Below are 13869 nucleotides of genomic sequence, written 5' to 3'. Positions count from 1 at the left end.
AACAGATGACTCAATTTTTCTCAGTGCCAATGTTTTTGTACATCTTAGAACTGTGAAAAACTCAGGCTGGTAACAGAAGATCAAGTAGGAAAAAGTAGTCATTTTGATTCTTGGACTTTTCAAGAGACAAAGGTAAGACTCCCTTCCTTAAACACAGGATTGTAGCAAGAACTGAGTGTCAACAGTATAGCTGCCTTAGTTAGTGCTAACAATTTAGTTTACTAATCTCTGAAGAAGTTTCCAAAGCAACAAATTAAAATTCAGGCTTGCCTCATTGATCATTCAAAATGAAACAGGAAAAAAAAACATATATACAGAATAAATCAACCTGAAATTTTGTGCTACCCTTGCTCATTTTTTATATAATTTTCAGATAACTATACTGAGTATTCCTCTCTAGTCAAATATTTGAGTTGAGATTATATATCGGAGAGTCTCTGTTTATTTCATTTTCAGTGAGCAAAATTACGAAAGGTAAGTGCTGGACTAAGCAAAAGTTCCATTCATGGTGCTCTTTTGGCTCTCTCTCTCTCTCTCTCTCTCTCTCTCTCTCTCTCTCTCTCTCTCTCTCTCTCTCGTATGTGTGAGGTTCATACCCATACAAGGGTATGATGTGTGCCAGCACACACAGGATAGGGGCTCACATTGACTCTTTTCTTTGATAACTTTCCACCTTATTTGGTCTCTCTCTTCCTCATTTTTTTTTCTTTCATGCTACCATACTGCCTTACGAAGGTGCTGGGACTCTAAATTCAAGTCCCCATGCTAGTGCAGTGGGCAGAGTGGGCAGTTTACATCCACTGAGCCATCTCTCTAGCTCACGATTCACAATGTCTTAGTAAAGTGCATGCATGAAAGGAACCAGGACCTCTGCGCGTATGTTATGACTGTTAGCTTGGTGTTTCTGTGAGATTCTTAACGGTAGGAACAGGTATATAGCTGACTCTTTTGCCTGCTCTTGCGACTCTTTACCTCCTATTAGGCTGCCTTGTCCAGCCTCCATATGGGGACTTTCACCTTGTCTTATTGTATCTTGTTTTTTTTCCTGTTTGCCTGTTGTCTCTTGGAGGTCTGCTCTTTTTTGGAAGAGGAGATACAGGGGCAGTGGCTCAAGGGGAGAAGGGAGGTGAGGGGAGCCAGGAGGAGTGGAGGGAGGGGAACTGTACTTCGGATGTGTTGTGTCAGAGAAAAATCTATTTTCAATTAGAAAAAGAGAAAGGAATAGCAATACAGGAAGGCACTGTTAACAGGTGAAGCATGTTATAGATTGACAAGACATTTTGTTGGTATCTAAGGACACAAACAAGAATAAGAAATAGTCACCAGGGCTTTCAGTCACTACTGAAATGCACACAGACATTCTGGAAACGCACTTCAAAAATGTATTGATCTAAAACAAAATAAAATCGCTATGACATGAAAAAACTATAATTCATAACAAATAGAATATTTTAGTCTTACAAAGAAATTGACTTATGAGTTGGGCCTTAGGCAATGAATATTAGTTTATGCTATTCCCAATATTGAAATAACTCAGTTTCTACCATGAACGCTAACTGAGCATTCTATCCCATTCATCATACCAGGTACAAGGGTTTGTGTATGTGAGGCGATACCTATTGCCCTACATCTGCACGCACTCCTCAAAGGGAGAACTCACAATTGCCGGGGATGATAACTACATTTCCCAAGTAAGTGGACAAATACACAAATCTGCCTTGTTGACTTATTTACTTTTATTATCCAGAAATGCTAATACAGAACTTTTGGTTACCTTCTGTATTTAGTACCTCGCATTTTAGTTCTGCAACTGTAATATACATAGGAAGAATCTTTGAAGACTGACTCAAAGATTCATTTTAAAGGAAGAAGAAGGCAAAGAGTTATCAGCTACAGGCCAGCATTGTCTGATGTACAGTATCTGCCTGGAAACAGGGAGAGAGAGTCCGAGGCCACATCCAGCTCAGCAGGAAATGGTATCTCTCTCCAGGGCTTTGAGTGAGGAGGATATGGGCAAGAAGATGAAAATGTCTCATGTATTGGTCACGCCAGCTCCAAAGGCTAGCTAAAACAACACTGACATTATTATAATCACGGAAGTTGTAAGTGATTAAAATAAGTTGAGTTCAGTCAAATGTAGTCACTGATTTTCTTCGGCAATGCACTATAGCTGACTACCAGGTATGGAATACATTTCAATCTTGCTGACGTCTTAATATGAAAATCAAAGGCTAATTATTTAATAAAGACTTGAAAACACATAGATTATTTTTTTACCAAATTTTTGAGATAAAGTGAGAAAGGATTTGAGAAGCATTAAGAGGAGTAATTGGGGTATCACAAAAAATGTTATGCTGAGATGATCTAAAGATCTTGATTGCTCTGGCCTTGATATAGCCTTCAGTGATGTGTGTACAAATTTTATATTTAACTTTTCTCTATTCTGTGTGCTGGTTATTCTTATGGGACAAGAAACTCAGCAATGGGAGACTTTAGTTTTACTCTTCTGGTATTTTACTGCTGTCGTTGTACAGCATGGTGAAGTGTGCATGTGGAGGCCTGACGGCAAAGTTGGTTCTCTTCTTCAATCGTGGGTTCTAGGGTTTGAACTCAGGTTGTCAGTCATCCACGGAAAGGGTTTTCCCACTGATCTACCTCCCAGAGCCTCCTTACTGTTTTACAAACACGCCTTGCAGTACTGAAATTTCACCAGTTGATTACCCTGTTACCCTTGCTACTGAAGAGGGATAAGAAGAGAGTCTAGATACAAGAAAGTGAGAGACAAGGCAAGTTTAGGACATATCATATCAGGATATGTTTGGTAATGCCCACTCTGATATTTTGATACCTATTCCTTTTTTGTGGTTTAGGTGCAAAAATTTTCAAGATTTTCTTGAGCATATTAATATTCAATATTTTTCTTGAATTTGTTTCTTTGGAAAATAGCATCTTAAGCAGCCACCTAAATTTATACTCCATTTATGAAAAAGTACAGAATACCCTCACTACAAGGGCAGTTTACTATCTTAATGCACTTATTCTTAAGTACAGACAATGGGCCCCTGAGAGATTTCAAGAATTGTATCTTAAGTTTTTGACTTCTCATGGCCCCCTCTGAGGTCCCCAGTGTGAAGCACCTTGGTTTCCAGGAGTGTAGGGAAAATAGCCAAATCATTTGCATGTCATGTATGACTTTTACTAATGCACTAAAAGTTATACACATTGTTTACTTCCTTTAACTTATGCTATCGATTCCACTGATAATTCTGTGAGTAGGAGAAAGGAGGTGGGGGCTGTTAGAATTAGAACTATTTACCTTTACTTCAATGAGATTTAATTTCCTTATTTGTCAACTTACCTCACTTGGTAGTTGGAAGATTGTCTAAAGCAATTTGTTGCATATGTTTTCCCTAACAAATTACTTATCTATAAATTGGGATAATACTAGCTCACGTTCCCGAGAGTTTTGTGAGGACTGAATTTACGAATATATGTGAAGCATTTAGAGTAGTGTACAACTTGAAGAAAACATTGAGGTTAGCATCAGTATGCCACTGATTTTGTTAAGCTGTGTTCCTCAAACAATTTGACTATTATAACAATTAACTCACATAGAAAATAAAATATATAGGAAAATAAACAACAGCATGTTTGTGATTTGGTAACACTCTTTAATGGGGGCTACAGGTAACTGACATTCACAGGACAAAGGAAATGTCATTAATTCTCTAAAATAAAGTGGAAACAATAAAGTCTCCAAGAACAGTAGAACCACAGCACAGAAAGGAGGAATATGGATGTAGTGGTTATGTCATGGCATTGGAGGTAAATACCTTCAATATGTAAACCAGATGTAAAGTATGGATTTACATCTGCTAGGGGGCTAGTATCTAAAATACATAAGGAACTAACACTCTAGATATAAAGAAAACAATCCTATTATAAAATGGCATACAGATAATTCCTAGAAGAAAAAACTCAAATTGTTGAGAAATATTTACAGAAATATTTAACATGCTTAAGGACAACATTAGGGAAATGCAAATTGAAACTACTTTGAGATTTAATCTTCCACCTCAAGAATGGTTACTATCAATAAAACAAATGCCTGCTCATATAATGAGATGTGGAACATCTGTTGGTGGGAACTGAAACTTGTGCAGCCACTGTGGAAATCACTGTTGGTTCCTCAGGAAACTGGAAATAGATTTACTTCAATGTCCATCTATGCCACTCTTGGGCATATACTCAAAAGATGTCTCATCCTACTACAGAGACACTTGCTTCCTTCTTTATTGGTTGTCTATTCATCACAGACAGAATTGGAAACAACCTAGACCTTCTTCAACAGAAGAATAGATAAAGAAAATATTATCCATGTATTCAAAAATAAAATCTTGAAAATTTCAAGTAAATGGATGGAAGTAGAAAAAAAAAAAGATCAGCCTGAGTGAGGAAATCCAGATTCAGAAAGAAAAATATGGTTTGTATTTGCTTTTATTAAAATATTAGAGGTTGTCTATGATAAGCAAGCTATGATTCATAGAACCACAGAGGTTATTTATAGAGTAATGTAATAGGGGAGGGGCAAATAGATCTCATTAGGAAAAGGAAGTAGAATAGATAGCTAGGGGTGAGTGAGGGGACATGTAACAAGGGGATCAAATGGGGAGAGTTAGATGAGAGAGGAAGCATGAGAAAAGGCTGTTAAAATAAGGGGCTAATCAGAGGGTTGCTATGGAAACGTAAGGCAGAATAGAATCTCCTTAAAATATATATCTATATGAAGGAAATATAACTGAACTTACCAAATAGTGGGGAGACACAGTCCCAATTGCCTACTTTTTGTTGCTCAATGAAGCTTCCAGTTTTAGGAATGGGTAACATCTAATTGAATTATTGGCTAAAAGAGTCTGATTGGAATACCCAAACAATCCAGGCTATTGCCAAGACTGTAGGTTGCTCTCCACAAACTAACTGTGACATTCCACTGCTGAAGACAACACCTATTCAACTCATTGAATGTGAGAGAATCAAACTGATTCTCTCATAGAGCTTTTACTCCTACATGCTAGCATCTTGGGTTCAGTACGGTACTACTCAGGCTATCAAAAGAGAAATGTAAACATCATGCCAGCCACAAACCCTTTAATCTACAATGGTTTCCTGACTACAAGATATGCTAGGACAATGGTGGCACAAATCTTGTTGGGTTAAAAAACCAGTATTTGATTTTACTCAAAGTACCCTTACCCAACAATGCTTGGGTGACCAAGAACATGAAATTAGATAGCCCAGTGTCTTACAGTAAAACCAAATACCACTGTTAACAAAAAATAAAGTAAAATGATGCTTAATGACATCCTGCTATACTCATATATCAGTGCCTTGCTCATCCAGCACCAGAGAGGTTTCTTCCTGCAGCAGATGGGAACCAGTGTAGACACCCACAGCCAGTATTACCCACAGAGTGAGAGACCTTGGAACTTTCAGCCCTTAAAGGGATGTCTCCATCAAATCCTTCCCCTCATGGCTCAGGGTTTCTTGCAGAACAGGAAACAAAAAGAGTGTAAGAACCAGAGGAGATGAAAGACAACACTGAAATAAGACTTTTGTGAGCACATATGAACCCACAGAGGCAGAGGCAGCAATACAGCCTGCACATTTCTGCACCAGACTTTTTATGTATATGTATGGCTTTTGTGAGTGTGCAAATGAGTTGGTCTCCATTTCTCATGTCTTCTCTTGATCTCTTTCCTTCTGCTAGTTTGTTTTGTACAATTTTTGGTGTATTCTTTTGTTTTATCATACCATACTACACTCCACTCCACTCCACTCCATTATACTGTTATATTATTATCTCTTAGTAGATGTATGCTTTGAATTGAAAGACTAAATCGGAGTGGATATGGATAGGAGGGGAGGTGGGAAGGAACTAATTGCAATATATGTAGGGGAAAATATTCAGAATATATTATGTGAGAAAAATACGTTTTTTTTCATTAAAGGGGAAAAAGTATGAATATTTGCCTGGATGTATGTGTGTGTACCACCTGTTGGCTGTGAGCTGGGGAGATGGATCAGATGTCAAGAGCATTTATTGCTCTTGCAGAGGCCTGGGGTTCAGTTCCCAGTACTTTCATGAAAACTCACAGCCCACAACTCTAGTTCCAGCATCTCAGACACCCTCTTCTGATTTCCTGAGGCCCCTCTGTCACACATGCACACACACAGATGTAGGCAGTCACACACTTAAAAAAAAATGTCTTTTTAAAAAAGAGCAAAGGAAGGCAGGACAAGAGAGGAGAAGGAAAAAGAGGAAAGATGGGGAGGAAGGAGCAGTGAGGGAAGAATTATTGCCAAGAACGGCCCAACTCTCTGCTGAAGATCTAAGTTTCACACAAAATCAGTCAAGGTTGCTTTTATTTTATTTTTGTTTTATCCTAGCTGGAATTGTGTGTGTCTTTGACTGAATACTCCTTCCACATTCTGAGTCCATAGATATTTAGTCTCAATCCTTAGGAAGCTGCTCAGACATTGTCTGTATACCTTTGCTGGTGTCACATTATGAGAACATCCTTCCAGTAGAGTTCTATAAGCATCTGTGTGCTCCTCCTTAGATAATGATGAAAACTTATTTTTATTTATCAGTTATTATTTATTTTTATTGCATTATTTGTTGTTTTTTTGTGTGTGAATGTGCTCGTGTGTGTAGGATCAAGTGGTCACAGAGTCTGTGAGGTCACAGGACAACTTTCTGGAGACTGTAGCTTCTTTCCTTCCACCACATGGACCCTGGGGACAGGACTCATGTCACTGCATTTGGTGGTAAGCTCCTTCACCAGTGGAACCATCTTGCTGGCCACGAATGCTGCCTTGTGAAGTGTGTCACATTTACAAAGAGAACCAGTACCTCATGGTTTTCACCAGGTTGTTTCAGGATAGCTATGTTCCAAGCTATGAAAAGATGTTTACACATGTGCACAAGCGATCAACACTGCATCCTTCCTGACACTTCCTGTACCCACCTGGGGCAGCTGTTTGTCTTGCTCCCACTCTGTCCACACCCCAACCTTTGCTCTACATAGTCAAGGTTTCTGCCAGGAGGGAGCCAGTCTCTCACATCCATTCTCACACTTACATAAACCCTGTATCGTACGGGTGTTGTGATTTATATATATAGAGAAAAATCCATAGGCACGCAAACCTTCTCCTCTTACTGGCTTTTCATACTTTCCTCCTTATTTCATGGGGGAATGCTCTCTTCCTTCTCACACCTACAGTAGTTGTACAGCAGAATGCAACCAGAAGTGTGCTGAAATGCATAATTAATAGCAACAAATATAGCAAAACTAAGAAATCCTGTGTTAGTATAAAATAGCTTTAACAATTTCCCGAGCCTTTTTATTATACATTAAAATATATATGCCTTATTTCTTCTTTTTTTAAAGTACCCTCAAATATCTGGCTACTACGAAATTTTCAAATAAACTATGACCATTATCTCTATATGTCTCTTTAATATCTAATTTCTGCTCCAGGGCATTGCAGTCTTGACCTAACTTTAAAGGCTGTGCTACCCTGATTAGATCAGCTGGTTAAGAATATGTTGGCATTCATTGTCATTGTTAGAAAGTCATGGGTCCAGGGTCTGAGTACTGTTTCTACCTAGGGAATGTGGAGATTACATTTCCATGGCTCTTTTTTCTGGCGTGCAAAAAAGCTGTGGCATGGTGTTTAATAAATGCTACTATGACCAGTTATAGTGGAATGTGGATGTCCAAATCGTACCTATCCTTTAGGTTCAAAAAAATTTAACTTAAAGCTGAACATGTACTGGGTAGAAGTGCATTGACTATGATGTGGTTGTCAAACATGAAGTCCTGATGTTTCTACAGCAGTCTTTGATGTATTGTTATTTATTTGCCTACTCTACCCTATAGGTTCATCTTTTTAATGAAGTTAAGATTTCATAATGTCTCCTCTTTGCTAATCAAATCACATTCACAACATCAACATCCTGACGAGCTCTACAGGTGGTGCATTCTGCCTTCAAGCATGAAATATTTAGGACTTCTGGAAAACTTCAGGTGAGTTCAACTTCTAGATCTTCTTTACTGCTTTTTTGTTGTTTAGTTTACTCCAGTGAAAAAAAGTCACATTATATAAATTGTACAGACTCTTTATTAGCCAATATTGTGCATTTTCCTGCTTTCTCATTGATACTTTGGACATCTCGACAAATATAATTTATTTTTCTATCAGACTCAATTCATTTCTACTTGTCATGCTCCTGCATCCTACGGATTCACTTTACAGCACCACTTCACAGTCATTAATACGGATATTATTTAGCTACTCCACTTAGTCCTACACCAAAGACTTCCTTGTTTATTTTTTCAATCTAGGTCATGGGGGTATTTCAAGCCAACTGCCTATGACCAATGAAGCCATTGAACTCAGAGGAGGACCTACTGTTGGTACTCCCTGATACAAGTAAATTTTCTAACTGCTCTCCAAGTACTTCCTCTTATACCCACAGGGAAGTATAGCTCTTAACGTGCATCAATGAAGCTCCTTTTACAGTATATGGAGACAATTTCAGAAAGCCTCAAATGGTTAGAATGCAGAGAACAATTGACCATAGTTGTACAGCTTCTGCTGATACACCTACAATACAAAAAACCCTTACACCTAAGGCTCAGACAAATCACAAAAGAGGGGACAGAAATGTTGTAAGAGCCAGAGGACTAGAACGTTTGCTGAGAGACTGAGTCTTCCACATAGGACAGACAAGCTGCATCTACTATGGTAGCCTATACAGAATTTGAAAAATAACAGTACCAATTGATATATCAACATGGATGAAGAGCACTCACAAGGCCCTATCACTAGAGGGAAAGCTACAGTCAAATAATGATCACTGACAGGAAGAATTAGTCTTCCCTAGGTGAGAACAAACTTAGTTGGCTATATACTACCAAGTGGTCAGCCCTAAAACCATAAACATACAAGCAACAGTAAATGGGCAGAATTCAGGAGGAGGTATATATATATATATAAAATATGCATAAATTTGTATATATTGTTATTTAAAGAAAAGTTACAGCTGTAGAATTGGACAACACTTGTTAACCAATTCTTTTCACCACTTCTTGGTTGCATTCCTTGACCCATTCTCCAAAGATAAAAGGGACCTCTAACAGGGGAGGCACTGTACTAACACGGGCCTTGGGATCAATGTGCAATACTTAATATCAGTCTCAGTGATGACAGTGATGAGGATAATGATGATAAAGGTTACCAATGACTCCCTGTCAATTGACAAATTGATTAGGTAAGATTAATTCATTATTAAGTCTTGTTTGCTTGGAACCATGCAAGCCATATTGTATGTGACTGTTTAAAATGGACTCTTGTCATATAGTTAGTGGGAGTGAGCTATCACTGAAACTTGTCTCTGGTATTTCTAAAAAATCAAATTCTCTAGTGATCATGATGCTGATGGCTTTGATACTGGAAAAAACCAACTTCTAATTTTAAATCACTTGGCATCTTTATAGCTGAAATCCTACTCAGACATTTCTTACTGATGCAGTGCCAAGCTTGCAAAGACACATAAGAAATATGATGTATATCTATTTAGAGGTAAAAAATCCAACAAAAAGATCTTCATAGCCAACATATAATCTACAATTTCAGTAATTGAAAATGTAATGTTTTAAGTTTAATTCTAAAGAACATATTAGCATACCTACTGAAAACGATGTTGAAAAGAGGAAAATCACTCTTTAGCAGTTTGGGAAGACATTACAAACTTAGATAATGACTACTAAATCAAGTGAATATGGAACTTCCTTTAAGTAGAAATGGCATTTAAGTTAATGTATTTATAAAAAGAAATAACTCCCATTACCAATTGGTTCAGAGTGAGAAGAAATTGCAAGTCACAAGTCTTTCAGTAGTTTTTTTTTTCTCCCAATGAAAAATACTTTCCTTTTCTTTCTTTTTTGCAGGCAGTAGAAGCAGAGACAACGCTGTGTATTGGAACATGTATTTTTCAAATAAGTCATAAAAATCATGATTATTAGCTCATTGGTTGTCAAAGGCCCAAACCAAAAGTTTATTGATGTTAATGATGATAATCATGAAAGTAAAAGTATCTAAATCACGGAAAGGCAATGGTGTCTTTTAGTGCCACAGAATAGTTTGCAATGATTAGTGGGAAAGCATGCTGATATATTGGAAGCAATATTTTGAAGGTCATTGAGCTATCAGCTTGCCTTCATGCTATTCAATTAAATACACACTAAAAAATCTGTGATTATTTATGGTAAGTATTTTGTAGTGCTTGTAAAATAGTATATTACAAATTCTGGCTGGATGTAAGAACAGAAACGGCTGATCTAATGCACCATTAAGCAAACCGCATCTTAGCTGTACATTTTTTAAGCATTAAACTAATTATGATGAGGTTTGGATTTTACTATATGCTGCATATTTAATCTTTTTAAGACCCTATCAAGTTAAATCACGAGACACAACTTGTTTATGCTATAAGCAACAGCATGCAATATTAACAAAGCACAATATCCTAGCTTAGCTTAATTAGAAAAAGTCCATGTGTTCTTAAATACATTTAGGAATATAACACCACATAGCTCTAATGTGAACGTACTACTTAATTATATTTGAAATTAATTTATATGTCTTACAACCTCTTTTCCTTTTTCTGTCTCTCGGTATAGAATGTTTCTCTAATGATCTACTTAAAATTAGCCTCTGTTGAGGATCATGGGAAATAAGAAAGAGGAAGTGAGTCTTGCTGCCAGGGAGAAACACTGGCTGAGAGACTACAGCTCAATTAGATTACTAGGTGGCATTCACCCTATCCAGTCAATTCTCTGAATTGCACCTTACAAAGGCCCTTCCCACCAGGCTCTGCCCAGGCGCCACCAGGATATTCTATGGAAAGAATCTATCATAGAGAAGAATCTATTTTAAAATTCTCTTTTCTCCTCCTTCCTTTCTCCATCCTTCTACTCCTCTGTCTCTCCCTTCTCTCTCTTTCTTCTCTACCCTTTTCCTTTCTCTCTATACCTCCCTCTCTCTTTCTTTTCTTTCTTTGTCTTTTCTTCTGAGAGGATCTGTACTGGGCAGACTTCCCCCAAACCTGCAATCTTTCTGTTTGTCCGTCCACAAAGCATTCTGATTACAAGTGTGCGCTACCACAATACAATTCTATTTCCTACGCTTAACACCAAACTGAAATTAAGTAGTTTGCTACTACAGAAAACATCTAAGGAGCACACATGCCAACGTCGACTGGGCTCTGGGACCTTTTAGAGCTATTGATTCTCTTCTTTGTGTTTTGACTTTCGGGCTCAACGACATAGCAATCTTTAACTTTCAAAGCAAAAAGTATGATGGGATAAATCAATACCAATACTAAAAATACATTTTGACATAAGAAGTTCTGCTTGTTGATCAGTTAACTAGGTTTCTTTCTTAGATTCACATGAGCTTAGCAAAACAAGTGATTTCTGTTTATTTGTGGAGAGCAGACAAGGAGCTGCCTCAGAACTGAATCTCATGAGCAGATCAGAAGAGATCAAGACTATTTACCTTCACAAATCGTGACGCCGTTTCCAGAGAACCCCACACCACAGAAGCAGGCTTCCACACCATTGTGGATTTCACACTTGGCATTTGGTAGACACGGTGTCTTGGTGCAATTTTGTGTGTAGGAGCAATTCAACAAAGTGGAGAAACCCACTAAATAAAATCAAACATAGACCTTATCAAAACCAGGAAACTTCCCATTCTTGTGTTAAAGATCAACACTCCACAGTGCTCTTGTTTCTTTTTATCTAAAAACGTGTATTATGAAAAGTTCCCAATAACTCATTTAGTTAAACCTTGGAAGAAAAGTGACTAGACCTAAAGATTAAGGAACTTATAAGTTTCAGTAAAACTAAAACATAATAGATAATTCAGCCTTATGATAAAAACTATGAGGTCATCCAGTCCAGGAAACTCAGTATCTCATGCCGCTGAAGTGAAGCGGTTACTTGCAAAGGTATAGCCTGATTACAAAGCAATTTCCCTTCTCTTGCTTTGGGAGTTACCTTTTCCCTCCAGAAACCACAGTAAATTGAGTATCTGGGTCTCCACAAACTAAAATCTTTTATTTTAAAGACGTTACTTGTCATATCTACGAGAAGAAATGCATGTCCCTGCCCTTCACCAGTGTTCTGGCAATTGTCATTCTGCTCTTTTCAGGACAAAAATGCCTTTTAGGGTATCTTGTATTAGGAGAAATGAAAACAAAGTTCAGCACACTGTTCTGTGATTGGGCTCTCATCCACAGGACACCTGCCCAACGTGACAAACAAAACTGTTTTGAAGGCTGTGGGAAACGATAAGCAAAATCATAGAGCGTTGCTTTTTATTGTCCTGTTCCAGGACCACTTAAAAGCACGCTTGGAACGGAACAGGGATGAATCACAAAGCCATTGTTCCCAAAAAAGAGTTATCTTGGATAAATGGTCCTTATCTGGTACCCAGAGAGTCTTACACAGTCAGTTCTAAGTCCCAGCCCTTTATAAGACTATATGTACTTCCTAAACCTGGATTAATTTGCCTTCAAAGAAGTGATTTATTACTTCTCCCCATGAATCACCAAAACAGGATTTTAAATGAACCCAAACTCCAGGCAGGCAGTAGCTTTAAAAATGTCAGGAAGCCTCTCTCAAGCATTTGCGGTTTAGATTTCCCAAGTTTCTTGGAGGCGATCACAAGAAAGGTCAAAGTCTGAGACTTCGAGGACTTTCGGGATTTCTCCAGGAAAAATAAAGAGGTAAAAGCCCCGGGTCGTGAGTAGCAAGGTCCAAAGTGAAAAGGCCAAGCAGAAAAACATCCTGTGAAAGCCCGAGTCTCTTTTCCTTGGAGACCTTGCCAGACACACTTAACACTTGAACCCCAGCTAGTGAAAAGTCTCATTCCCTGGTTCCCTGCAGGTGGGCGCTAGGCTGCCTCCTAGGCCCAGCCCATACTCACCTAGAAGCGGGAGGAGTCTCATTGGAAGCCACGGAGCTGGCGGCAGAGCGCTCAAGGCTGGAGTGCGGGTCTGTCCTGGAGCTGGGCAGGCGCGGCAGGGTCCAGCTCAGTCCCCTGTGACGCACAGTTTCCTCCTGTCACTTTCCGGCCTCTTTTGTGTGAATATGTGCACAGCCCTGAGTCTGCAGGCCACGTCCGGCGCCAGGCCCCTTCACCCAAACAGCCTGGGCTCCATTCCCAGGCTGTGGCCTCAAATTTCCTAGAGGAGCACAGTGGGGCCTCTGATGCGGCTTCCCATATGCTCCAGGAGCACCCACTATAGTGTCCTGAAAACTTGTACTCACAGATCTCTGAGACCTATTGGGAGCTCATTCTGGGATAGCGTCCAGAAGAGAGCCTCTGAGTCCCACTGATAGCTGTTCTGAAAGGCAAAGGGGCCAAAGTGGCAAGAGGAGCCCAGGGTCCCTGAGGCACCAGCTCAGTGCTCAGTTTTCACCTGATTTAAGGACCCAGGAGCAAAACTGTGGTTAAAGAAAGAGTGACATATAAAGAAACAAGTAAAACTAAACGTCACGCTTTGCGACTAAAAAATGTGGAAGCAAAAAATGTTTTCTCTTTTCCAGCTAAATGTCAAGGGCGATTCACCATTGCGCCCCCCACTCATCACACCCCTGGACAAGCTGTGCATCATACCCAGTTTTGTTTTAACTGTTTGTGCACGAGTCCGTTACGTCAGTGACTGTCTTTCAGGTTGGAGAATAGAAAAGGAGGAAAAATAATAAGATCCTCCAAGGAAACAGCATCTTCCAG

General features: G+C 38.9%; 1 protein-coding gene across 1 annotated transcript in view; it reads right to left on the bottom strand.

The window, feature by feature from the left end:
* Positions 1-13162, bottom strand: part of Adgrl4 (adhesion G protein-coupled receptor L4) — an 89843-nt gene extending 76681 nt beyond the window's left edge. Inside the window, exons 1-2 of the mRNA XM_057794222.1 lie at positions 13060-13162; positions 11626-11775 (exon numbers count right to left, since the gene is read on the bottom strand). Of these exons, the coding sequence (XP_057650205.1) occupies positions 11626-11775; positions 13060-13081 (172 nt within the window). The 5' untranslated portion in view covers positions 13082-13162. The remainder of the gene's footprint in view (positions 1-11625; positions 11776-13059) is intronic.
* Positions 13163-13869: the final 707 nt, after the last annotated feature.

Source organism: Chionomys nivalis, chromosome 18 (assembly GCF_950005125.1).
Source record: "Chionomys nivalis chromosome 18, mChiNiv1.1, whole genome shotgun sequence".
NCBI lineage: Eukaryota > Metazoa > Chordata > Mammalia > Rodentia > Cricetidae > Chionomys > Chionomys nivalis.
Note: the sequence above shows the minus strand (reverse complement) of the source record. Positions and strands in the feature narration are given on the sequence as shown.